Below are 26925 nucleotides of genomic sequence, written 5' to 3'. Positions count from 1 at the left end.
TTGTCCTTGGTTAAGATATGCCAGTTGTTTGAGAATAAGGATAATTTTCTGCCTAAAGGTGCTTCTCTTTGAGCTTTGGTAGACGGCATGAAAGTCAAGTAATTGTGATTGTCCTTGTGGTGCAGCTGGACTGCCTGCGCCACTTCTTTGATTTGGTGGTTGCCATTGGCGGCCCCTGTAGGAGCCTCGGTTTTGCCCTCTACCTCGAGCACGCCTGTTTTTTCCCCTTTGAAACTTGTCAGTGTCTGGAAAGGACCAATTCTTTGAAGGCCAATTCCTGCTGAATCTGGGTGGCTGAACCTGGAGGAAATCCTTGACTGTCTGTACTGATTTAGCTTTTTCCTCAATGGACTTCAACACATCTTGTGCATTAGCACCAAAAAGCTTCTATTTTTCCAAAGGTGCATCAAGTAACTTTACTTTAACATGGTCTGGCAGTGGCTGTTCTTTTAACCAAGCATGTCTACGTATAATAGCCCCCGTCATAGCTGCCCTACATGTAGCTTCCAATGCATCATAACCACACTGTAAAAAATGATTGCTAATCTGCTGGGAGTTATGGACCAGATCCTGCAATGCCTTTCTATCAATAGACTCAGGAGAGGCTAGCTTTTTCTGTAAATCATCCAGTAAATAATCCTGGTACTGAAACATATGAAAAAGGCAGTTAAGCGACCTCATGGCAAGGGTGGTAGAGGTATAATATAAACTTTTTTACCCCATCTCTCCAGGGACCTTGCTTCCCTATCCGCTGGCAGTGGATTCTTGGCCACTCCTTTGGGGCCCTGTGAAATAGTGTCAAGATCCACAGAGTGGGCCTTAAAGAGATGCTTGTGAGTGTCAGGGACCCTGTAATATCTGTCTGGCTTGACAGGAGCAGGAGGGAGAGAATCAGGGTTAGCACTGGAGTCAGAGAAAACATCATCCAGGGCATCCATAACTGGAGGGATAGCTAAAGGTCTGTGCTGGGGTAACTTGAGGAAGGTACGTAGCCTTTTCCTTGAATCAGAAAATTCCTGACCCTGCCACTTGAAATGCTCCCTCATAGCGTGGAGGACTTCACCGAAAGAAAAATCCTCTGGAGGAGAGGCAGAGGGAATAGACTCCTCAGCATCAGAGTCCTCATAGGCCTGCAAGGATTCTTCTTGGGTATCTGAATGCTCAGAATCCCCAGAGGCTTCATCTGAAGAGAGGTTGTCAGCCTGCTCAGTTCTAGGCCTTTTCTCTGCAGGCAGCTGAGAGCCTCTGTCTGGGTGAGGCTGAGAGCCCCTGATAAGAGAGATAAGGTCTGCAGCAAGAGACATGATCTGTTTATCAGAAGAAGGGGCCTGGGCAGTAGGTTTAGGATGGGCCTTAGCATGTGAAAAGGCCTTGATGGACATGGATACAGGAGGCCTAGCTGCCCCACGTGCAGGAGTAACCTTGTCCACGGAAATGGTGTCGGGTAGATCCAGAGCTTCGGTTTCTGGAGGAAAATCAATAACCGGCACCGGTGTAGTCTCCGGGACCGAAGGACGTGTTACCGCTGTGTCGTCGGCCTGGAGCGGTTGAATTACCACTTCTGAAGGGACCGAAGCACTCGCAGAGGGCTTAGGAGAAATATCGGTAGAGGATGCGGGCCGCGGATGTCGGTCCCGGTCCTTACGCTTTTTGGAAATTTGTGTTGTCGGTTGATCCGACGGCATGATATAGGCGAAGGATTCGCCGAAAAAGTCTTCGGCAAATTCTGCCCGGCGCCTGAGAGTGCGCTTATTAAAGCAAGCACAGGCAGCACAGGCCGAGATGTCGTGGTCTGGGCCCAGGCAAGGGAGGCAGTAAGAATGGAAGTCCTTATGAGGTATTTGTTTACCACAAGACAAACAATTATTAACTTTCTCAATTTGTTCAGACATCGGCTGAGGCAAGAAAAAATGTTCCCCAACGGGGTACTTAGCTTTTAGATGACTTCGGTAACCTGAAAACACAGGAGCTGACCGACCGGCACTTGCGAACTGCTTCTGCTTCGGGCACCGCGCGGCAAGAAAGACTGAAGAAGATGGCGTCGGCCGATGCCTTTATACTCCAGCCGTTCTGACGTCGGAGAGGAGGCGACACTGGCCGACGCCGGACCCAGACTTTGGAATCCGGCCAACCGAGGGCTGCCTGAGGCAGGACAACCCATATGTTATGACTGCAGTTGCATTCTTGAAGGACATCTTTAAATATGCTAATAACTAGTTACGGATGACAATATATCACGTGATATACATTCCTTGTAGAAGGCAATCTAGATACAACACATCATGATTCAACTTCATCCATAGTCTCTCTCTTGTATTTACAGCATTCCAACATTCACATGCTATATAATATCAGAGCGAATAAATACAGCTGCAGAATCGTAGAAATATATTTACGCTGAAGAATCTGTGAACTTGAAAGTATAAAAACATAATGCACAATGGAAAAATACCACAAATACCAGGAACTTTTCCACTATAAATGCAATTCAGCATAAAATGGGAAGCTATGAACCCAGAAATATGATTTATTGCTTACTATAAATTAATTTGTTGAAAAGTCTGAAAAAGTACAAAGTGCTACATTTCCTTAGGTCATTCGGACAGATGTCTTAAAAAGTGTTTAATGCTTACTTATCTGTTAGGGGAGAAAGACAAAACAATGGCAATTAGAAATAGGTTTATGAATTACTATGATACTAGAAAAATCCTGCCATTTGTTTTTTTCAAGAGTACAATGTCCTACAGAGACCATAGATATTTTTGTTAAGAGTTGAAGAATGAATTCAAAGGCTGTGAGTTTAATGAGTGGAATGCTTCACAAAAAAAGACAGAAAAAACAGTTGATGGCATAAGAAATGATCAAGAAATTAGCAGGCTAATAAAAAATAAAGGCGCCATCTCCCAAGAGCATGAACAACCAAATAGATTATAAATGTCTGCTTTAAACAATAATGCAACATTTATATCTTTATTTATTATTTTTCATATTGATATGAAAATACATGGAATAAATACATTTATAATATTATATAGATTATATTTTTATATGATTCTACAGGTTAAACAGTTGTACACATCTCTACATTGTGTGTGGGTGCATTTACTTCTGTACCAGCTTTAACAAATGTTGCAGATGTAATGATATAAGCAGTGCAAAGTACTAGAAATGGTTCACTGATTATATGGTGTTCAAATACATTTTTGTATTCATAACTGTTTGTTCAGTGCGATTATAAAATATAATTGAAGTCTCTATATTTTATCCCTTTGCAGGTGAGACGTTAACATACCAGGGAGTTCAAAGAAAGTTATTTAGTCATGGAACGTGCTTCTAGTGTGATTTCTATTAAAAGAAAGAGGCAGGACCTTATCAAAATATGTGGCTATATACAGAGCAACTGAAATTAAATGCATATTTGACAGAATTAACAGCATAGTAACCAAACACAACTGGGTATCAGGAGGTGGTAAATGACATCAAAAACCAATAAAAAACAATATCCACCAGAGAGTGAAACACAGATCAGATGAATAAATACTTTTACTTTTTAGTGCTTTAATCCAAGCAAAAATACACATGACTTCATCAGAAAAAGGATAAAAATCACAAAACATGGAACCCATTAAATGCCCTCAATCACATGACATCATCAATTAACATAAAACGCACAGGATATTACATATGAAGTAATGTGAATATTAAAACCATCATAAAAATATATTGGAAATTTAATTAATATATCCAAGAAAAAAAATTGTCACATTTCAGGTCATATTAGCTTTAGAATTCAATATACATTTGATTGAAATAGCATCAATACCTGGCAGAGATGTAGCATTTACATTAATTTGCAAGTATAATTCACTAGTAAACAACAAGTTTTGTCACCATCCGCCCCCAAGATGTTTGTAAACTTTCTCCAACACACAAAAAAAAAAACAGAATTTATTAAAATTAAGACAATTTAATATGTGTTTGTACAGCGCATTCCTCACATCTTTGCTATTTATGATATTAACAAACAGGCATGACCTTACTAAAACATTTGGGTATATACAAAGCAAGGGAAAATACTAGCATGCATAGCTGACATAATTAATAGAGTAACCAGATGTAAGATTAATAGTGAGTCAAAAAGGTAAGATGAGAAGAAAGTCAGAATGTGTTGCAACATGAATGATGATAAGAAAATTATAGCCAAGTGATGAAGCTTAATTCAAGCCTCATGAAGCACTGTTTTGATTTTAAGAAATTCTGTGGATTCTGTAGTAAACCTACCCACTTGTAGAAGTTGTGTAGGAGAAAAAGCAGGTATATTCAAACAAAGTGTTAAACAGAAACATAAACATGGGTTTACACAAAGGAATAGCTCTGGTGTATGCTATTAAAATAGAAAAGAATTGATACAGAGAAGTCTCCATCAGAGGCACTAAGACGACTTCTTTCGGCTTTTCCCGGTTAGGGGTCGCCACAGCGGATCACCTGTCTGCTCATGATTGGCAGTCGAGTTTTACGTTGTCGAGTTGCCAGCCCAGCGCCCAACCTTCCACAGAAGGCACACACTCACACACTCACACCTAGGGCCAGTTTAGAGTGTCCAATCCACCTACAGTTTGTCTTTGGGATGTGGCAGGAAACCGGAGCACCCGGAGAAAACCCACGCAACCACAGGGAGGACATGCAGACTCTGCACAGAAGGCACCCCAGACGAGGATCAAACCGGAGAACCTCTTGCTGTGAGGTGGCAACGCTAACTGCTGCACCACCGCGGCACTAAGACAAGAGTGAAAATTGGGCTGTTTACAAAAAAACCGAGATCTGATATGGAAAATTCTGAATTTAAACTAGAAACTGGTGTGAAGCATAATATTTTGTCTGAAGCACATGGGTTTCAATGGCTGAAAGGAGAGTTTTGATGACACAATGTATTCAGGGCATAAGTAAAGCCAGTGGATCAAAAGCTGAAGACATGTAAATATAACAATAAGGAATGCAAAACTTGTTTCAAATCACAGCATTGAAGCCAGTCTACATATGTAGGGAATGGAGGGTGGTGTTTATGTTCCAATACCCAGAAAAAGACAAATAAGTTAAGTGCTACTATAGTGCTAGACCCGATCTTAACAAATGTTAAGCAGCCCCTACTTCTACTTAACTTGTTAAGGTCAGGTCAACTAGGCCAGTGCTAACCAGCAAACAACAGTGATGATTTCTTTCTCCCTGCTGTCTGTGCCAGTAATGGGTCCCTGACTTCCTCTTAATTACTTAGAAAGTTGTTAGAATAACTGGATTTGTGTCTGCCTGCACTTTCTGAAGGATACAAAGTCTGAAACTCATATGTATGTCATTATTTAGTGACTTCAATCCTCAGTGATTTGTCAGAAAACCACAGATTTTTTTGAGGAACAGACCAAACATATAATCCGGACAGTTGAGTGGCATGGAAGGTGAGTGTAAATATAAGAGACTAAGATATACTGTTTTTTTGACAGTGCTCGCTAAGTGCTTTATGGCATTGTCAAAACACTTGGCATATTTTTTTTAGTAACCAGTAGCACCTGGAACAGATAAAGCTCTGTGCACCACAAAGTATTATGATCGATTCTCCAATCATAACCCTTAACTATGTGTTCTCATCATGGATGCTAATATTTACATCTCAAGGTGAATTTCTTGGTATCTATGTCTCAGAAACATAATAAGCAGCCCATGATTGGCGACCCACTCATAATCCTCTACATAGTTTATCTAACTTGGGACAGAGAGATGAATTTTCAGTCTGGCAGCAAAGAGAGAATGTGTGCAGGCATTGTACTGACATCTCAGATACTGAGCAGAGCAAAAGCAATGCCATCTTTCATAACTGTGCTGATTTATTTACAGGCTTAAGAAGCAGGCCAAGACAAAATCACATACAAATAAATCCCGGTGCTATGGTAGTGATGCAGCTTTTAGGAAAATAGCAAAACACCTATGGAGCACAGTTAGCACATATCTGTTTCAGATCAAAGAATCTGTACATCCCATATGTGTCTGTTACTCCAAAGTTCCTGAAATAATCACAAACAAAACTAGTGCAAGTGCAATTCATGCACTGTACAGTCTCAAGGTATACATGATATCATATCTGACAATGGTCCACGATATAAAAGTCAGGAATTCAGAGGATTTTGTATAAGTGGGAGTTAAAGCATGTCACAGCAAGTTTCTCCAATTATGTTGGATGTAGACAAGTGCAGAGAACCATCAAAACAGTAAAAAAAAAATTCACGAGAAAGAACAGTACCAATAACAGCGAGGACTGTCATTTCATATTTCTAGAATATAGGAATGCTTCATGTAGAGTCTTGGATTTTACCTGAAATACCTGAAAATAAATACAAAGTAAAGGAAATACTGGAAAGAAATCTGAAGAGACAGAAATACTATTAATGTTAAAATTGAAGAAAAGTACCAGATTTACATGGCAGAGATAAAACTAGAATACAAAAGCCATAAGAAAAATAGCATTCTAAAGCTGAAGTAGTTGGTCAAGTAGCAGTGAACAGGCCCTGTGGGAAAAAAAATATATTTCTACAAGACAAATATGTCAAAACTGAATAAAGAGCAACCAGAAGCTGGTGTATATAACCTTAATGAAAGCTGATATCGAACGCACTAAACAGCAAAGACACGGAACAGCAATTTTTTTCTCAGGGAAAAAAAATTGCTGTTCCGCAAAAAAAAATCAAATGGAAATACAAAACAAAGTAGGGGGCTTCACCCCCCCACACACACACACACCCCTACTTAAATATACCAACTCCGAGATTGCACCACAGTGGAGGAAATGGCAAACTCCTGAAAACAGCCTAGCAATTTTTTTCTCTGGGGAAAAAAATCACTGTTCTGTGTCTTCGCTATTTAGTGCGTTCGATATTTATGGGTCGATCAACAGCGTTCACTCTTATCAGTTTTTGATAAGGTAATATAGACCCACCAGAAACGGCACAACCATTGCAGTGTCAAGAAAATAAGAGACTATGTGAACTAATAGTCGAAAGTTGCACAGAAAGACTCCTCAAGTTGTATGTCCAAGAAAAGCTGGAGTAAAGCAAAAACTGTTCAGAAAGTAAGATCAGCTCTCCAGACTCAGTGCTAACATTCTTATTCTGTAACACCACTGAAGAAAGCAGACAGACATAGGGGGCAGTTTGTAAGCAAATTATGATACAAAACACTGAAAAGTTGTGTCCATTAAAATGTCTTTTGAATGTGTACAAAAATATTATTGGATGTAAAATAAAAATTTGACCTGATTAGTACATAGTTCAAGATAATGTTGACTGTTCACTGTAATGTAAGGCATATGTTACCTCACAGAAAGTATATTAAATAAATACACTTTATAACTGTGAAAACAGGTAGTACTATAGGGTTCCTATCACAAAATCGAACAGGCTGGAGAGCGAACAGCTTTAACATTGAAAATGCCATTCATCAATGTGTTTATTGTGAGATCATGGTACAGTGAAGATCGAAAATTTGCCCTTTCCTCATTGTAGTGCGATCTTGGAGTTGGTATATACAATTTGCAAGGGTTGTGGCGACTTCAAGGAATGTCATTTTCAATGTTTAAGCTGTTCGCTCGCCAGTTTTTTCAAGCTCATAATACAGACCCAATACTATATAGGGTGTACAACTTTTAGTATGCTAATGTCTAGCTCACACACCTGCATAACATGTAGTACCCCGTACCTTCAAGAAGGGATGCTGAATAAACAACTTATGGAGGCTAGATGCTCACCTGCAGTGTTCTCTATTGTACACTGAGCACATGAACAAACATTCATTTGCCCATGAGGTGGCCTTGCTATGAAACAAACTGTTAAATACAATACTGAAGGAACTCAAGTTTAGATACTGGCAGAGCAGTTCAAACATTTATATCAGTTTTATAATCTTGTTATGAGATAATTATAACAGCATACAAATATTTAATGGGGTACTGTTAAAAGTCATGTCAGGTAGAAGTAGAAACAGTCAGAGAATCATTTAGTAAAATTACAATACTGTCGCTGCAATGACAGGCAACTGTTACCAGGGTACTTCTGTCAACTGTAACCAGTGTAGCTCTGTCAACTGTGACCAGGGTACCTCTGTCAACTGTGACCAGGGTACCTCTGTCAGCTGTTACCAGTGTACCTCTGTCAACTGTTACCAGTGCACCTCTGTCAACGGGTCAGCAGCTGCTGCTCTCTCCAACCTTCCGTGCTGACATATCCTTGTGGACTCATGAAAAGTTCATTAGATCTTGTGGGACATCACCTTGTCAGCCACCCGCAATGCCTGCAGCCGACATGGGACATAAGCTGGAACCAATTCCTATTCCTTCCTCCACCTCCTCCATGTGTCACTGGTCAGCACTACAGAGCATCTCCTTCTGCTGTTACATGGGCTATACCACCCCATGCACTATCTTAATGTGGTCTCCTTTTTAACAGCATGCAGGAGGATCCACTCTTCTTTGCACTGATAGCTAGTACTCTGTAATCAATAACAGAATGTCAACTTAATTTGCTACAGCAAACTACATTACAGCACAATGTTATCTTTAATGGAAGTATCTCTGCCTGACAGATCCATGTAAAACTGTGTCTGTGCAGGTAAAAAGTGGTGAAGGACTCATTCCCTTTGGGAGCAAAACCAAGAATGACAGAGAAAGCATCACCTACCAATGCACACTGAGACTTGGGAGGGGGTACAGCCTGCTTCCACGCTTGTTGTAGAGTGACCTGTGCTTATCACTCACTCTCAATAGTTCTGACTACATTGGAAAAAAAACAACACTGGTACTATCTCCTTCTCATCTACCCGCTACCTTCCACCCATTTCAAAGATAATGCTAACAGAATGCTTCCATAAAAAGAATTAAAAAAAAAACTTGAAAATAAACATTTTAAGGCAAAAAGTGGCAGCACACCAAACAACATAAGTGCATGCATACGTTTGGAAAAATGATGCTAAACAAGAGTGTAAATGGAGACAATAAAATGTATGGAATAATAAAATTCTTGTGAAACAAATACGAATCATTGGTACATCAAAGGCAATATCATGAGATATATTTAAGAGAATATACAGGTGCATGAATACAGGTCAGGCACATAAAGCACTCAGAATATCTAACAGCAAGAGTCAGAGTAAGGAGAGTTGGAACGCAATCACTTGCTACACTTTTTTTTTTTTTTCTCCTTCCACTTACAGAATATCTGAATCTTTGATCTCTACTCTAGTCTTTAAACTGAAGAAATCTGCTGTTAATTAGTTCATTCATTTAGTCATTTTAATGTCCAAGAAATATTGCAAGATTCATAAGAAATACATATGTATCTCTTTCTAAACCAGGAACCTTTAGATCTTCAGCCTAACGCCTCCCAGCTGAGCTGTTTTGGCTCAAATGAATGCTTCAGTGAAGATTAACATATGTAAGTACTAGGCTAGGTGTCTTAGTGGTCCATTTTAAGCCTAGCCTATTTCCCTTTCACAGGTGAGAATCACACCCTGTACCTTGTGACTGTGAGGTAAAACCACTTTAACCACTTTACCAACCCCTAACCCCAAAATGTTTTCTATGGAGTGAAATTATACATATTGCAACTCTGAGTGAAAGCATAAAGGTATTTTTAGATATAAACACTCCCATACAAGGGAATCACTGCTGTATTCGAAACACCTACTTGTCCAGTTACACAATCTCATACACCACAGGATTCCTCATATCAGGCAGATTAGTTTCCATAACTCCTCATAGCAAAGTTCTTGTACATCTTTTCTACCATTTGCAATATTGTTTAAGTAGAAGATGAACTTATGAAGAAAAAAAAAAGCAAATTCTACCGCAAAGAAAAACTACAACAATAAATGACAAATGTTCAAAAGACCTGGGTGCAGAAACCCACACTATACTTAGAGTTTACTTAAGACATTAATAACACATGCATACTAGTATATCTACAAGCCTTTGTTTTTTTTGTGCATTTTTATTAGCAAGGCTTATCAAAATGTATCGCTTTACCTCTATTTTACTGTTGTATACCAAGATCTCCAAAACAGAGGCCTCCTCCCCACATGTATCTAATGAAGAAAGGTCATACAGTGAAGAGTATACGGGTCCATATGCCCAGTCCTTGAATTTCCTAGAAAGATGGCGAGCATCTTCATCTGTTATTTCCCTGCGTATAATGTGCTGAAATACCTGTAAATAAATGGAGAAGAGTTATTAGCCGCACAAAAAAAAGTGCAGAGAAGTTTCACATAACATGCAAACCAAATAAATAAACTGTGTAATAACTACGAGTGTCTGTCTCAGTTAAAACACAAATTCATACTGCATATTCCCTAAATTATCCCATTTTCTTAAACTGCAAGGCATTTTTGAAAATTAGAATTACTTCCTAATCAATGTCTTCTTAAATAAGGATGGCAAAGAAATGCAATTCTCATTTTTGTCCACAGGGTGGTGCAGTCTCCCTAATTTTAATTTTCATCTGCAGAATTCCAAGCTTGCAACAGCTGTGATCACACTGAAATGAATACTACTATGGATAACATTTATGGGGACCTTTACAAAAACTGGAGCACTGCATATTATCCAGGCTTTTTTTTCTGGTGGTAAAAAGCCTTTATATTGAGAAAAACATATTTTATTAAAGTTAAGAGACCTATGAACTTAAGAAACTAACTCGTTGACTTCTACAATTGCAAAGTCACATCTTTACTGGGTAGCCCTGTATACTCACTAGCTTTTTCTATTATTTCACACTCAGAGCTGCAAAACTATATAAATACTGGATTACAATACACTGTGGCAGAACTCTGTTCATTTTTCCTGGTTGAAAAATAAGTCTATGACACAAACTGGCACAGTAATAAATTTTTAAATGTGGTGCTGCGGTAGCGTTGTCGCCTCACAGTAAGACATTGTCCTGTTCGATTCTCAGCTAAAGCATCTTCTGTGTGGAGACATGCATGAATGGATGTACCTTCGTTGAAGGTTGTGCGTCAGGCCTGACAAGTCGGTATGTAAAAATCTACAGCCAATCATTAGCGGACCGGAGTTCCGCTGTAGCGACCTCTAACCGGGAAAAGCCGAAAGATACAACAATTGCATCTTACCCAACAGCTTTACAGCAACTAACAAACCAACAAGTACAACCGTATTTAGTAAGTTAACTGGTATTTAAGAAGCAGGTAAATAACAGGAACGCAACGTTTTCACCGAATTATCATCATTGGACAAGTTCATTTTTTTATTTATTTGACATTTGTTGACCGGGAAAGTTTGACTAGGACAGAGCCTTCAGCAAAGGCCTGGGGACAAATGTTTCAGATGTATGTCTTTGGAATGTAGGAGGAAACCCATGTGAACGCAGGGAGGACATACAGACTCTGCACAGAAGGCACCCCAGCCAAGAAATAAACTGGAAAACCTCTTGCCGTGAGGCAACATTAACCGCTGCACCACTGCATCGCCTTTTAATGTAAAAAGAGCTGTATGCTGCTTTATTACATCAGTTAACCATTAACAACATCTATACATGGCTCAAGACTGCAACAAGAACACCAACTGCAACTATGTCAGAGAAGCACAGCAGAAACAATTCTAATAGAGCACAATGAAATATTCACAGAGATCCTAAATCTTGTTACATAGATCCTGGACATTTCACACAAAATTTCTTTGGTTAATATTCCAAACACAGCATGTAACATATCAGAAGTTAATAAGGTAATTAAATGCATCAAAAATGAAAAAAAAGTCAAGGCGAAAGTCTGTAAAAACAGATTAATTCCAGTAACAAAAATGACTTTTGTCTACAGTTTTCCACATATTATTTGTTTGTACAAAACAAGTAAGCCACAATGCTTCACTACAATCAAAGGACAATTAATATGGTAAAGCATGCACACAGTGGTGTAGCAGTTATCTTCATTCTTGACAGTTTTGCCAGGCACTCCAATTTCCTTAAGCATTTGAAAGATGCTACAGATGAAGGGGTTTCCTCTAAATTGCCATTAGGTGTGTGTGTGTGTGTGTGTGTGTGTGTGTGTGTGTGTGTGTGTGTGTGTGTGTGTGTGTGTGTGTGTGTGTGTGTGTGACACAGACAGAGAGAGAGAGAGAGAGAGAGACAGTGTGTGTGTGTGTGTGTGTGTGTGTGTGTGTGTGTGTGTGTGTGTCTTTTTAAAGCATGTAGCTACATAGAATACATTTATCAAATGCATTTATATGAACTGTATCTGGCATGGTGCCACAAAAACCAACAGGGGATCCAGTGCCCTTTAGTGTAATACTCTAGTGAGGCAATACATAAGTGTATCCAACAGCAAGCCTCAAGCACTTGTCGTGTAGGGGACTGTGACACTACAACCTAAGGACAAAATTTAGATAAGGTGGAGAAAAGAAATACTTGGTTTTTGTAATAAAGTATTCCTCCTTTCCCCTGGGTTGTGTAACCCCAGGGTTAGAATATTTTAGTTGAGTGTTGGAGACGCAGCTCTCCACATACTGAGTGCTGATGTAACTGTAAAGAACATGGCTTACACTCTTACATCACTACAACTTAGATGTTTTTTAATAATCAGTGTACTTTGATCCTGTACATACTTGAATATATAACCTTACTCATGGTCCTTGTGATTCAGTCACAGAAATAAGATCCAAATGGATGACCAATAACATATAAAGAAATAAATACAAAATAAAGGTACTCTTTCTTCAAGTTTCCCATCTGCAAAACACTGTTAACTCACAGCAACTTCTACACTAGACCATCACTCAGGCACACTTACTACAGTAGAGTAAATGCCACTTCTCTGCAGTGATCGCTCCCTTTACGCATGCCAAGTATTATTATGGAAGGTATTGGTGACAGATAGCAATATGGAAGCAAAGTATATACTACAAGCAGTAATAAATAGAGTTGTCATCTTTCATTGTGAAGGAAAATGGTCCAAGGCCATATCCGTCGTACCTCCCATAACCCCAACCATCCCCACCCCCCTCTCCACCCGCTTTCCAACCATTTTGTGTAAGCACATGGGGGCAGGAATGTCCTCTTTTCCTGGTTTGTAACGCTTTTTTTTTTTATTTTTTATTTTTTTTTTTTATTAAAGAAAAGCATAGAGAATCTGCCCTTTTAACAAACTCCAATATTCTTTTTGTTTTTTCAAACATAATACCCGAGTTTGTACAGTGTTTTCTGGACTACAAAACAATCAGTTTGATTTCGGATAGTCTAGAAAAAAAAACATAGGTGGCAGCTTTAATAACAAATGAGATTCACTGAAAGCAGAACTAGTTTAGTTGCTCCCCTGCTACTCCTACATATTCTTCTGAGTTTATTATTAATTATTTCCTTTTGCTGAAGGTTGATTCCACTAGTCCTGTGGACATTCGGGAATAATTAAGGTTAACATTTCTAATAATACAACACATGAAGCCAGGGGGTAATAGCAGGCTAAATGAAACAGTTAAAATAGTTAAAATATATTTATTTCTTCTCTTGCTCATCTGCAATTACAGTATTGTTCTTGTAGCTAAAGGAATGTACACTTTTTGTCTTTTTGAATATAAAACAACTGTGAACGTTTTTTCAACTGTGTTGTATCTTCAAATTGCAGTCTCCTCTTGTTAATGCAGCAAAATAAAGATGAAAGACCAAGAAAACACATTGCATATAACTGTGTATGCCATGTTATGCAACTGATTCTGTACGTTGATGCTGTCTTGTTTATGTGGATATATCTGTGAGCAGTAATTATTTATTTATAATAGTTATGGCTAGTATTTCTATGGGAGAGAAGAGGCATGATGCTACAAAACCAAGGCCAAAGAAAATTCAAATTAGATCTTAGTGAAATACCTATATTACCTGTGCCTACTACAATACTTAGAATGATCTGAATTTAGACTAATGGACTGGACATGTATTTTATGTTGTAAATCTTTATTCTGTGATGCTCTTCACTTCTGCATTAGTTGCAAGAGGTAAGACTTGCACAGTCCGCACGCCGAGAGCAAACACCCTGCGTATCCTTGCTTAGTACAGCTCTACCTGTGGTTACACAAATCTCAGGAGTATGTTAAACACTTTTGACAAAACAGGGACCCACTGCAGCGGATGTTGCTGAAACATCAGGAAATAAAAGAATAACGGTTATTTAAACTGCATGTTCGGGGACAGCATTTTAACAATAATTTATGTTTTACATACAATAGGATTTTCCTACAAAATCATGCAATGCATAAGCACAAGTTGTAACCATATCTGAGTAGGTATTTTGGAAAAGGCTATTTAACCATGCTTTTACGTGTTAAACTTTTAAAGGGGGTTGCAGTTTTTAAAGAAAATTGTTGAAGTGGTATGTGGATAGATTAAAAAGGAAAGGGAAGGTCAAGGAAATGTTTCTATATAAATAAATTCATATGAGTTTAATGTAAACAATGAGACTAGTATTTAACAGAAAATGTGTTAAAAACTTTGAAAGCAAACATGTTGCACACTCCTAAGAAGGAAAAAAGAAATAAGAAAAGTATTAAAACTACAGAGTTTGTGTTGGGAAATTACTTCAGTGGGTCAGCAAGAGCATAAAATAAAAACTGGAAATAACTATGAAGTTAAATCAAAGTAAAACATAAAAAAAATGTTTACACGCCACAAGATTTTAAACTCCAAAAAAGAAAAGATATAACATTTATTCATTGAATTTGAGTGCTTCTGAGAAGACAGAGGGATAACACAACAAAAGATATAATGAATGCCAGCAGGCTTCTTGAAGGAATTATGACGGAAAAGTAACAAAGAAGAAAAAGATCTGAAATCAAAACCCAAATGTCAAAAGGGAAATGCAGTACATTTTCATCAATTAAGAACAAGACTGTTATTTCAGGTACCTAGATGAAATGCTAAGGATGACTGGATTATCACATAAATAATAAGGACTCACCATTACTCAGCTACATATATAACTATGGGCTGAATGCAAAAGTAGTACAACAGTTTGAGAGGAAGCATTACTTCGTTTGTACCGGAAAAGGAGTAGACTGAAGTCTTGGATAATGTGAGCCTTGTTAGGGTGCTGAACATAGACATTTCTGAAATCAAGATAACTCTGACAGGGACAGCCATGGCATGACTTTGCTTTGGGTAATGTAGGCAACATTTAAATGTATAAAAGATCCTAAGCTGGAGCTTGTCAATCACTGTCTTATACTGGCAATCACTGTCAGTGTGGTTTCTATCAGTGCACTGACAGAGGTTCACAGTTTCTGAGCTTTTCATTTTTCCCCATTGTTGTGCAATTCCAGACTTAAAATACATAAGAAGGGAGGGGGTCTTCACCCTGCAACTTTTTGTTATCTGCATCTGGTTGAAGCCACACGTCACTGATTAGAACGGCTGAAGCGTCAGCTGAGTGGAACCTAATGAGATGTAATAGAGTCCTTTGTAGGATTTACAATGACACAACTTAAATGCTTTTTGCAGATGAGGAAAAGAAAATAGATGTTTTGTTTGCTCAATATACTTGCCTAAATAAACTGTACTTTGGAAATAACTATTACAATATATCTGATTTGATATAAACAGGCAATGGACTTGAACCTTTACCTCTCCGCCATCACCTGGTAGAAGCAGATAGTATACATTAACTTTTAACCTCTCAATCATCAATGAATAATCTACACCCATATTAAGTTTACTTTTTTATCGTCTGAAACACCCTAGAAATCCTTTTATGTCTTTTCTGTGATCTGGCACACTCTTCAACTTCAAGTGGAGGATTAAAAAATAAAAGTCCTCTTGTCCTTCACTACAAATAAATATATAAATTCTTTCCCCTTCAAACTCTGCAGCAAACCACTTGCTGCACTTGCAGACTTAGAACATGAAGCATTAAAGCTCTTCAGCTCTGACCACAAGTGCAGTACTGGCGCTCATGTCTAAATGCCGTTACTGCACTGGTGACTGATCAGTACATGCCATTCGCACCCCATAACACCTTGAGCCCAGGAGGCTGCCCCCTTCACCCCACCCTAGCTACAACTCTAACATTTACCCTTAATTTATACTATGCCATCAATTTTCATCCATTAGCTAAGATGCAGCTGTTATTAATATTATCACCATCATCATTATTATCATGTTAATCATCATCTATTAACTAATTAAATATAGTTTGTCTTTTAATTAAAGTTGACGGGGCCATCCGATCAAACTTCTGGTGTCTGACAGGTTCATTATTATTTACCACATCATTCATGGTTACTACCTATAAACTATTTTATCGATCTTGTTGTTAATTATTTGTTAACAGGATAAGGCTTCCTAGATACAAGCCCAAGCTCTGTGTGGCAGCCTAGTAGCACTGGTCTGGTTAAGTGACTTACTATGACTAACACAATCTAGAAATGATGACTAAGGGAACCAGTTCCTGGGCTATAGGATGAAATCCATCAGCAGTTTACACTCTTAAACCTCTGTGTGTAATAACAGTTCTGTTTACTCACTTATAACGGTGCCATACAAAAACTAAACTGTGCAGGTACTAGGACAGACTACTGAGGTATACACTGTTAAGTACTTGGATGTTTCATTGCCACTACAACTTAATAGATAAGGCTGGTCATGCAAAATCCATATGTATACTCTAATTAATCATTACTTTATTTCTAGTAGGCTAAAGGACTGCAGACTATTATAAACTCAGCTAATAACTACAGGTCAGAATCGAATCTTGTACTTTGCATCTCTTGAGGTTAGCATCTTAACCATAACACCAATCGCTCTCTCCCATAAATGGGAGTCTTGGAATTACAAAAGAGGTACAAAAATGAACAACAGTAATAGCTGAACAATGCTCGTCTTCAATCTTTGCAGGAGGTAAGCATTTCCCAATGTGGTAGGCAAGCACCACACCCTCAGAAGTTATGTATATATATATATATATATATATATATATATATATATATATATATATCAACTCCATGACAGACACAGCACAGAGAAAAAGGGAATACTCCAAGAATGAGCAATCTTGAACTTTATGTTTGTCACACTGCATTTTTGCTAATTCAATCTCACTATTCCAGGACTAGCGCTCATAATACCAAATGGTTACCAGATATAACAGCCTTAAATAACAACACTGCATGTGGTAGGGGGCATCACTTTAAGCACTTGGGTTTCTCGGAGTACAAGAATTCATAAAAAGAAAACTACGAAGGCTTTAAGGAATGAAATGATTTAACAAATAGCTAGTTTGCTATTCAACTACTCGTGTAACCGCGTAAAGGACAAGTGCACGCTAAACATAACAGCTCCTTTCCCCAGAGTACATTCTCCTCCCTAGAAGATGCTCCGCATGTTTTTACAAATTAATAAAGTATGACTTGGCAGTCTCTGCCCCTCTGTGGCACTTCCATACTAGTCAGCTTCCGTAGTCTGCACTATCAAACTTTGAACTGCTCCAAATGCTGCCAAAGACTAAGGAACCAAAGTAAGTGTATAAAAATAAAACATTTATTAAAAAATGTATTAAAATTAAGCACTTTGTGCTGTTCTAATGATAAACGTCTTCAGAATACAAAAACACATGCAAAAGCTACCTGCTTATCTGCAAACAACATTAATAAGTGGCAAGTAAGGTTAAACACCACCTCCCCACAGGGAATTAATGAAACTTTATCACTAACTAGTGAATTAAGATACAGAGCTTCAAAATTTTGAGTTAGCTCAGTCTTTCGTTGCTATCCCTGTAAAATTTTTGGCGGTCTGTTGCGAGGTTACTTAATTTCCTTTTCCTGTTTGCAGATAAGCAGACAGCTTTTGTGGGTGTTTTTTATTGTGTTTGCCTTCTGAAAATATCCATCATTAGAACGAATAAAAGCACTTAATTTTAATTAATTTTATTAATAAAAAAATTCTTTTTATATACTTGTTTTGGTTCCTTAGTCCTTGGCAGCATTTGGATCGTTTCGAGGTTCGATTTTTTATTTTACGTTCCTGAGTGGTCGTTTTTGTGGGTTTTAATCTGCATTATGCTGAAGCAAAATTAAGTGTTGAGATATATTCATTAGGAATTTCCTCCCTTGTTGCATCACGTCACCTATTAGGTTTGAAAGTTTTCTGCCAAGGTAAGCACACAAAACAAGGCACCTGTAGCTATTTTTTTGTTATTTCATACCAGTTGAGATCACAGTAAATCAGGCTAAAATTAAATTTGTTCTGTCATATAAAGCTACATTTTCTTCCTCCTAGGGCGATAAACCTATTAATCCTTTTACAGTCTGAAGGCAAATAAACCTGATAAAATCACCGATAGCAGCTTGACAAAGCAGCAGAGTATTGAAAGCCAGTAAATATGACACTCTGGCTGACTCATGGAAGAGAAACAGGCCCTGTAACCCACACAATATCACTTTTTAAAAAGGTCATGTTATCTCAGTTATTTCCTTATCCTCTTGAAAAAACACATTTTATGGAGAGCAGTTTGGATCCACAAAGGGAATGATAAATTGTCCTAGTAATATACAGGTAAGCTCAGATATTGAAATCAAATTAGATTATATTGAAAAAGAGCTATGAAAACTGGATCCAAACAAAGCACACAGAAGAGATGAAATTAGTAACACTGACCTGAGAACACTTTGAATCTGCACTACCATTATATCTGTTATTCACTAGGTCATTTAAGTAGGGGGAAGATTCCTCAAGATTGGAGACATGTACTTATTAAACCCATCTTTAAGAGAAAGAGGGATAGGACAAACCCAGAGTCATACAGACCCATAAGTTTACTTTCTTATTGTGGGAAATAATGGTGAAAGCTAGTTTGGATAAATTATTGCCAGAACTGGAAAGGATGGGACTTGAAACCATATATCAGTATGCACTGTATATGTTGAAAACAGATCTACTACTACCTGTGATATGATGTATAATAACAGCTACGAATGAAAACTTGAGATGTGATTTCATTTATATAGATTTAACTTCAGCATATGATAAGGTCATCCACAAAACACTAATCAATAAATTAGAACAACTAGTTAATGATGCATTTTTGATTAGTAGGACAGCTGTTTGACTTACAAATAAGAAATGGTAAGTATCATACAGAAACTGGACAGGTGACAGTTGAGGTTACAGTCAGGAAGTGCCACAGGGCTCTGTTCCAGGCCCATACTTGTTTAAGTTGCATCTTTCCGACCTATATTTTATTCTACAGTCTGTATCCAGATGACTTGAAAATAGGTAAACTGATTACATGTGTTACAGACAGAGCATGTCTGCAAAAGAACTTGAATAAATTGGCCATTTGGGCACAGGAGAATAATATGCTGATAAATACATCAAAAACAAAGCATATGAGATCTGGGAGACATAAATTAAAAGGTGTATATATAATATAGCACGCAGTAATTGAAAATGTAAATTCACTTAACAAATTGGGTATATGGATATATCCAGCTTTGATGTTTTTCTAATCATATCATCCAGCTGATTAATAATAGTTATAGAAATATAGGGTGTATTAAAAGATATACAACATTTAGGAAATCAGAAATGATGAAGTAGTTTTTTTTTTTTAGTTACATTAGACCAAAACTTGAGTACGGAATAACAATATGGAAACTTTATAAGAAAGCAAACATTAGTAAACTGGAAAGAGTACAGCGAAACTATACCGAAGGCATCCATGAATGTGAAAATTTAAGTTATTATGAAAGACTAAAAATTCTGAACTTACACGCTGTCTCATATAGAAATTTAAGAGGAGATCCTATTCAGGTATATGGGTCATTTAGAGACCACTACCTCAAGGAATGTTTGGGGTTATCAAAAGGTAGAAGAGAATCATCCAAAACCTACGAAAAAGATCCTATAGGAATGAGAAGTGCACTAGTTGGCTCTCTGACTGAGCAGCTGATGCATGCAACAGACCACCAAATTACATTAAAGCAAGCACTAGTTTAGTTGTTTTTAAGAACAACCTGGACTCTTATTATGGGAATAACTGTTTGGTTTATTGGCAAGCTAAAAGGGCATCATTGCCCATGCCTGAAATATCTGTACATATGTGTTGTTCTAGACAAAAATGAAGTTTACCATAATCATTTAAATTTGTAATATATTTTCCAAGATTCAGATCACCAGCACATAGAAAATGTAAAATGTCTGACTGAATGTTGATACCCGATAAACATAAACTGAACAGATAAGCACAGCACTGACCCCTCCTGTAGTTCTTGACCATAACCTAAGATTTATCAATGAAAAAAAGAACCTTTTGAGCACATACTATGCTCTTTTTGAACCAGGCCTCCCACCAATCAGTCCTCCCCCAAATCAGATATAGGTGAAAGCTGTCTGGAGAGGGCCTTCATTTGGGCAGCCATGAGGGTACATAAGAGGAAAACCCATACCCAAGCAAGCACATTTATACTGTCCGTTCTCAACAGTATGCAGCCTTCTCTGTCCTGCTCCCTTCCCCAGGATCGGCACACCGATCCTCATTTGTCAAAGCCACTAACTGACCTCAGATCACCTGGGTAGTAGCCGTGGCTTTATCCCTCTGTATCACTGGACCTGACATAGAAGGTTTGTTTCAGTATGGCTAAGTTATGATTTGTCGACACACTTTTCAGCAGATTTTTAACTGCATTAAACAATCATAAATGACAACAACTTTAATTGTGTTTAATAAACTGTACAACCACATACAAAAACATATGATGAGTAAAATCTGGTTTTGGACAGTTCAGAATTTTATGCACTGTTCTAAAAGGCCATATGGTACAAGGCAACTAAACACGTCATTTCTGATGGAACTGCTTCTAATGAAATTTGTTCAACATTTACCCATGTAAGTTTAACAATACACTAGGACAGTAAGCTTTTATATTTTTCTTACCCCAATTTTGCCTAGTTTGGCTGCCATCATGAGTGGAGACAGCCCATCATTATTTAAAATATCTTCCAGGTTACAATCTGGGAAGAATTTAACACATCTGATAAGCAGCAAGTCATACATTTTTGTGACAAATTTAGTATTCTCCCTCTTGTTGTCAGCAATGGCAACCAATGCATGAAGAACGGTGTTCCCTCTCGTATCCTGGCGACGCATATCAGCTTTCTTATGTGGGTTCTCGGTGAGGTAGCATACCATGTCACGCTGGTTTGTACAGGCAGCAAGAGATAGTGGTAATTCACCTGAAATTACAGAACACAAGCCATTTTAAAAAATAAGCAACTGACATGGCTGCCTTTTACAGATGAAACATTAAGTGATTTTTATGGAAAAGCAGTTTGAAAAGCATTTTCACTAAAACATGGGGAAGTATTTACATACTGCTGTAACAGTAGATACATGAAGTCATATTTTCTTAAAAGCAAATTCAGTTTTATTTATTCATTTGTTAACTTGTTTAGTAAATTAGTCCATGGCCCCTCTTCGCCTATGACAAAGATCAATGTCATGCAAAACATGAATCAGCATGTCAGGGTAAAATCGGTCAGAATAAACGGGTAGCATTAAAAATATAGAATTACAGGATTTAAACTCATACATACATACATATATATAGAAACACAACAGACACACTTGTCACTTATCTGGCTTAAACTGACACTTCTTACATATAGCATATTACATGTTATGTAATGAAGGATAGCACAAGGGATCACACTTAGCCAGAACTGATGACAAAACAAACCTGATGCAAGGTTACTGCAGATAACAGTGACAGACCTGAAGAAGGGGAACAGAGAAAGATAAATTAAGAGTTAAAGCTGAGATACAAAGAAAAAAAGCAAACATTTTTAATGCCAAATGTTGGCTTGCAATCTGACTACCCTGAGCATAAGAAAAGATGTAGTGTGTTCAGAAATCATCACAATGAAGAAATGTTCAGCATTTTCATCTTGATAGAAATATTCATTGCCTTCATAGGCTCTGCTGCCTACTACCGCAAAAATGAAAATAAAAATTATGTACTCACCATAACTATGCATCTGTGCTGTCAATTTTCATTCTCCCGCAATGAACAGGTTTGGATCTGATCCTCAGATTCTACCCGTCCACTATCTAGGAACAGACTCCTGAGCTCCTGCCTTACCCATAATGCCCCTGACCACTGTGTTACCTCAGATCGAGTTTGCTGCTATTATACAATATCACAACAAGTTATCTCAACATAGCTATGACAGAAAAGTGATAACCGAAAGAGCAGGAGCTGAAAAAGGAACTATGGGTCCTATCAACAATTCGTTAGGTCTCTCCCAAAGATATGGATAAGGGAAGGTGAGAGGGAAGTTGAGGAAGAATGAAAATGAACACCACAGATGCATAGTTATGGTGAGTACATAATTTTTATATCTGATGTTGTCATTCTCACTCATTCCTCAAAGAATGGGACAGACTCCCCAGCTACGGTAACCTTGGGTGGCCCTCATGGAAGGGTGTTAAATGCTGCTCTGTTTCTGGAGATGCTATGCAATCTGCAATGAGAAATAAAAGTATTAGCATTAGACCACGTGGTAGCTGCACAAATGTCATCAATGGTGGCTCTAGCCCAAAAGGCAGCTGATGTAGCCATTGACCTAGTTGAGTGAGCTTTTGGTTGTCTTGGCAAGGTATAATGTAGGAAGTACAATCTGTTATCCATTTGGCTGGTGTAGTTTTTGGGACTGGACTTCTCATCTTATTACTAGAGAAGGAGACAAACACTTGATCAGTTTTCCTAAATAACTTAGTCCTGTGAAGAGAAAAGTGACGTTGCTTATGGAAATCTAAAAGATGAAGGGTATATTCTCATTTATTGTCAAATTTGGAAAATAAAACTGGTAAACTGATCACTTGATTGATGTTTGTTTCAGAAGCAACTTTTGCTAGAAAAGAAGGATTAGTGCGCAACGTAACTCTATCCATAAAAGAAGCAACTTTTGCTAGAAAAGAAGGATTAGTGCGCAACGTAACTCTATCCATAAGAAAAATCAAATACAGTGGTTTTCAAGAGAATGCTTGGAGTTCAGACACTCAACTTGCTGATGTGATAGTCACCAGAAAAAAATGTTTTCCAAGACAAAAACTTAAGGTCTGCTTTAGCTGAAGGCTCAAAAGGTGAATGTAGCAAAGTCTGTAATACCAAAGTCAGGTCCCAAGGTGGAGTGGGATCCTGAATTGGAGGTCTATGTAAAAAAATACCTTTTAGAAAGGCCTTACACAATTTAGATGACGCTAAAGGAGAAACGTTATCTCCAATGTGGTAGTTGGAGATGGCTGCTAACTGAATTTTGATGATGGAGAAGCTTGTCCCATTTTGAAAAACGGAGGCCAAGAAATCTAAGACAGCTGGAAGAGGAGCCGTGAAAGGATCCAACTCTCTCTGATGAGGCCAAAAGGAAAACCTCTTTCATTTGCTCTTATAAATCTTCTTAGTCGAAGACTTGTGGGCCAAAAAAAAGAATTTGGTGAACTGGGGATGAAAGTCTGGAATGTCTAGCCACCATTGGAATTCGAGAAACCATGCTGTCAATTTGCGGCCTATAACATCTGGATGAATCCTCCCTGACGGGTGTGACAGAAGGTCTGGACTGGGATCCAGTGTCCAAGGAGGATATACTAGGTGAGATCTTAGGAAGAGGAACCACACTTGCTGAGGCCAATAGGGAACAATGAGGATTACTTTGCTCTTCAACCAGTGCGCATTCTGAAGAAACATGGGGATTAGAGGCAGGGGAGAGTAAGCATAAAAGAGATTGGGGGAGGGCAAACAGACTAGAGCATCTCTCGCTGAATGTCTCCAAGGGGGAATTAGGGTAAAGAATGTGCTGCATTTGTTGTTGAGGGGAGAGGCAAATAGATCGCAGCATGGTTGCCCCCATTTATGGAAGATCATATTTGCCACTGACTGATAGAGGGACCATTCATGAGGCATCAGGATTGTCCTGCTGAGCTTGTCTGCTAAGATGTTGGACTTCCCTGGTATGTGTGTCGCTACAAGAAAGCGGATGAAGGAGATTGCCCACTGCCAAACTCTATTGCTTCTTGGCACAAGGGAAAGGATCTGGTTCCCCCCTTTTGTTGATGTACCAAACTACTGACATGTTGTCCGTTTGAACAGCAATAGCTCCTAGCAGAAGACAGCTCTGAAGGGTCTGCAATGCTAGAAATACCGCTCTCACCTCCAGGACATTTCTTCTGAAGACCAAGTGCCTTAAATTGTCCATCCCAAGTAATGACCTCCACCCCACCCAATTGGGAGGCGTCCAACTGATATTGCCAACATCCTGGCAGATAGGTTCAGTGCTAACTTTACCCCCCCCCCCACCCCCTACAGCTAACTTTACCCCCACCCCCTACAGGGCCCATATCTTTACAGGAAGAATGCACAGTCCCTGTAATCACAACTATGCAGGTAAAAGCTGCACTCTATAAAGCCAAAAACACAGCATCCATGGGACTGGACAACATCCCAGGCTGCGTTTTACATGAACTTCAGAACGAACTGTCTCCCCACTTAAGCACCATGTTCAATAATAGCCTCGCATCAGGCTTTGTGCCCACTGAATGATGCACAGCAACAGTTATCCCACTGCACAAAGGGTGAGCCACAACTGATCCCAGGAACTATCGACCTATTAGCCTGATAAGCCTGGTCTGCAAGGCCATGGAACATATCATCATGGAACTCATAAACAAAGACATTGGTAACCTCAAAACTCTGGATCCCACCCAGTTCGGGTTTGTGAAAGGCAGATCATGCCTCCTGAACCTGATCAACTTCTTTCAGGCAGTCACCAAAGCCGTAGATGAGGGTAAGGTGGTTCACAGAGCCTATCTTGACCTCGCCAAAGCTTTCAACGCCATCCCCCATTCTGGAATTACAGCTAAACTCACTAAACTAGGTATAAATCCCTACATCACAAGATCGGCTGCCAACTGACTCACTGACAGAATCCCAACTGTAAAAGTTGCAGACTCCAAATCTGACCTCAAAGCAGTGACAAGTGGAGTACCACAGAGTTCCGTCCTGGGACCTCTCCTGTTTGGTATCTACTTCTCTGAAGTACAGGTTAACACAGAAGGCCTCTGGCTAATGAAGTTCGCAGATGACTGCAAACTAGGAGCCATAGTCAAGTCCCCAAATGATGTGGTCATCCTACAGAAGGACCTCGCTGAGACAGATGCCTGGTGTCAGAGCCATGGCCTCAAGCTCAATGCCAGAAAGTGCAGTATCATCCCCTTTGGTAAAACCTCTGTACCCATGAACTACCACATAGGCAGCAATCTACTTAACACCAAATGTGTGATAAGAGACCTTGGGACCCAGGTGGACAGCAGTCTCTCCTTTGATAGTCACATCGCCACAGTAGTCAGGAAGTCCTTCTATGTGGCACACCTCATCATAAAAGGGTTCTTATCCAGGAAAAAAGAGGTCATTGTTCCCATCTACTTGAAATTCATTAGACCCATTATAGAGTACAACGCCCCTTTTGGAATGTACCTCACAAGACATCTGCAGCAGCTGGAAAGGCCACAGAAGTACCTCACAAAGAGGATTACTGGCCTCAAACAAATGCCCTACACTGACCGCCTCAAAAAACTCCAGCTTTACTCCGTAGCATATTGCCTACTCCGAGATGATCTCTGCCTAACATATAAAGCTATGTCAAACCCAGAGCTGTTGGACATGCTACACCTAAAGAAATCCCAATCCCTCCGAGCTACACGGTCTAGGGACCTAAACCTTGTCACCACAATAAACAGGACAAACTGGAGGGATAGATTCCTGTCCCAGAGACTTCCCATACTTTGGAACTGGCTACCCATCTATGTCAAGCAAAGTTCTTCAGTAGCACTCTTCCAAGAAAAATCTTGATGAGTGGATGGGAAATAGGAAATACACCCCGGGGATCACTTCTGTGTCTCTGCTCAACAGTGGCACAGGAAAATAACTTACTTGGGTGGCGTAAGCCAGGGAACCTTGTTGGCTAGGCTTACGTATGCCCTTGGGCCGATAGCCTAGTACCTACCTATGTAACTATGTACCTATATATACCTATGTACCTATGATCAATGTGGCATTCAGGGGAGAAAGAACAAATGAACATCCAAGAGAAAACTCTTTGGAGTGTATCCACCAGAGCAGGGATTTTCTGCAAACCCAAGATAATTTTATTGGATGTCATAAGGAATGTCAATGAAAAGACCATTGCACTGCTAGAGTCCATTGAAGAATTCTCATACGAAGATGGGTATTAAAGTTATTGCAGCAGCCATCAACCATAGTGCCTTGAGTACCATTTTTGCTGGGGGAGAAAGATGAGAAAGAACCTGCCTGACAAGTGATTTCAAAGTAAGAATTCTATTTAGAGGCAGCAGAGCTAGATAACTGACTGCATCCAGACAAGCCCTATAAACTCCAAGACTTGAACTGTGCATGACACTATCCCTCACTCAAGCATCACTGACAAACTCAACCAATTAGGTATCAACCTATATATCATTAGATGGATCACTAACTGACTCAATGATTGAACCCATATAGTCAAAATATGGGAATCCACCTCCAACAGCAGACCTGTAAACAGTGGTGTTCCACAGGGATCAGTTCTGGGACCTCTACTGTTTGGAATCCATTTCTATGAAGTACAAGCTAAAACTAGTGGTCTATGGCTGACAAAGTTTGCTGATGACTGCAACTGGGAGTGGTCATAGACTCTCCAAACAATATCCACATCCTACAAGAGGGTCTTACAAAAACAAATGATTGGTGCCAAAGGCATGGTCTTAAACTCAATGGAAAAAAAAATGTATTATCATCGCTTTCGGTAAGTGCGATGTTCCTACTAACTACCATGGCATTAACAACATCCT

At 38.9% G+C, this 26925-nt stretch overlaps 1 protein-coding gene across 1 annotated transcript in view; it reads right to left on the bottom strand.

The window, feature by feature from the left end:
- Positions 1–26925, bottom strand: part of TRPV4 (transient receptor potential cation channel subfamily V member 4) — a 1138869-nt gene that overhangs the window by 272290 nt on the left and 839654 nt on the right. Inside the window, exons 6-7 of the mRNA XM_044068503.1 lie at positions 20959–21257; positions 10061–10240 (exon numbers count right to left, since the gene is read on the bottom strand). Of these exons, the coding sequence (XP_043924438.1) occupies positions 10061–10240; positions 20959–21257 (479 nt within the window). The remainder of the gene's footprint in view (positions 1–10060; positions 10241–20958; positions 21258–26925) is intronic.

This window comes from Protopterus annectens, chromosome 4.part0 (assembly GCF_019279795.1).
Source record: "Protopterus annectens isolate FY-2018-M chromosome 4.part0, PAN1.0, whole genome shotgun sequence".
Lineage (NCBI taxonomy): Eukaryota > Metazoa > Chordata > Ceratodontiformes > Protopteridae > Protopterus > Protopterus annectens.
Note: the sequence above shows the minus strand (reverse complement) of the source record. Positions and strands in the feature narration are given on the sequence as shown.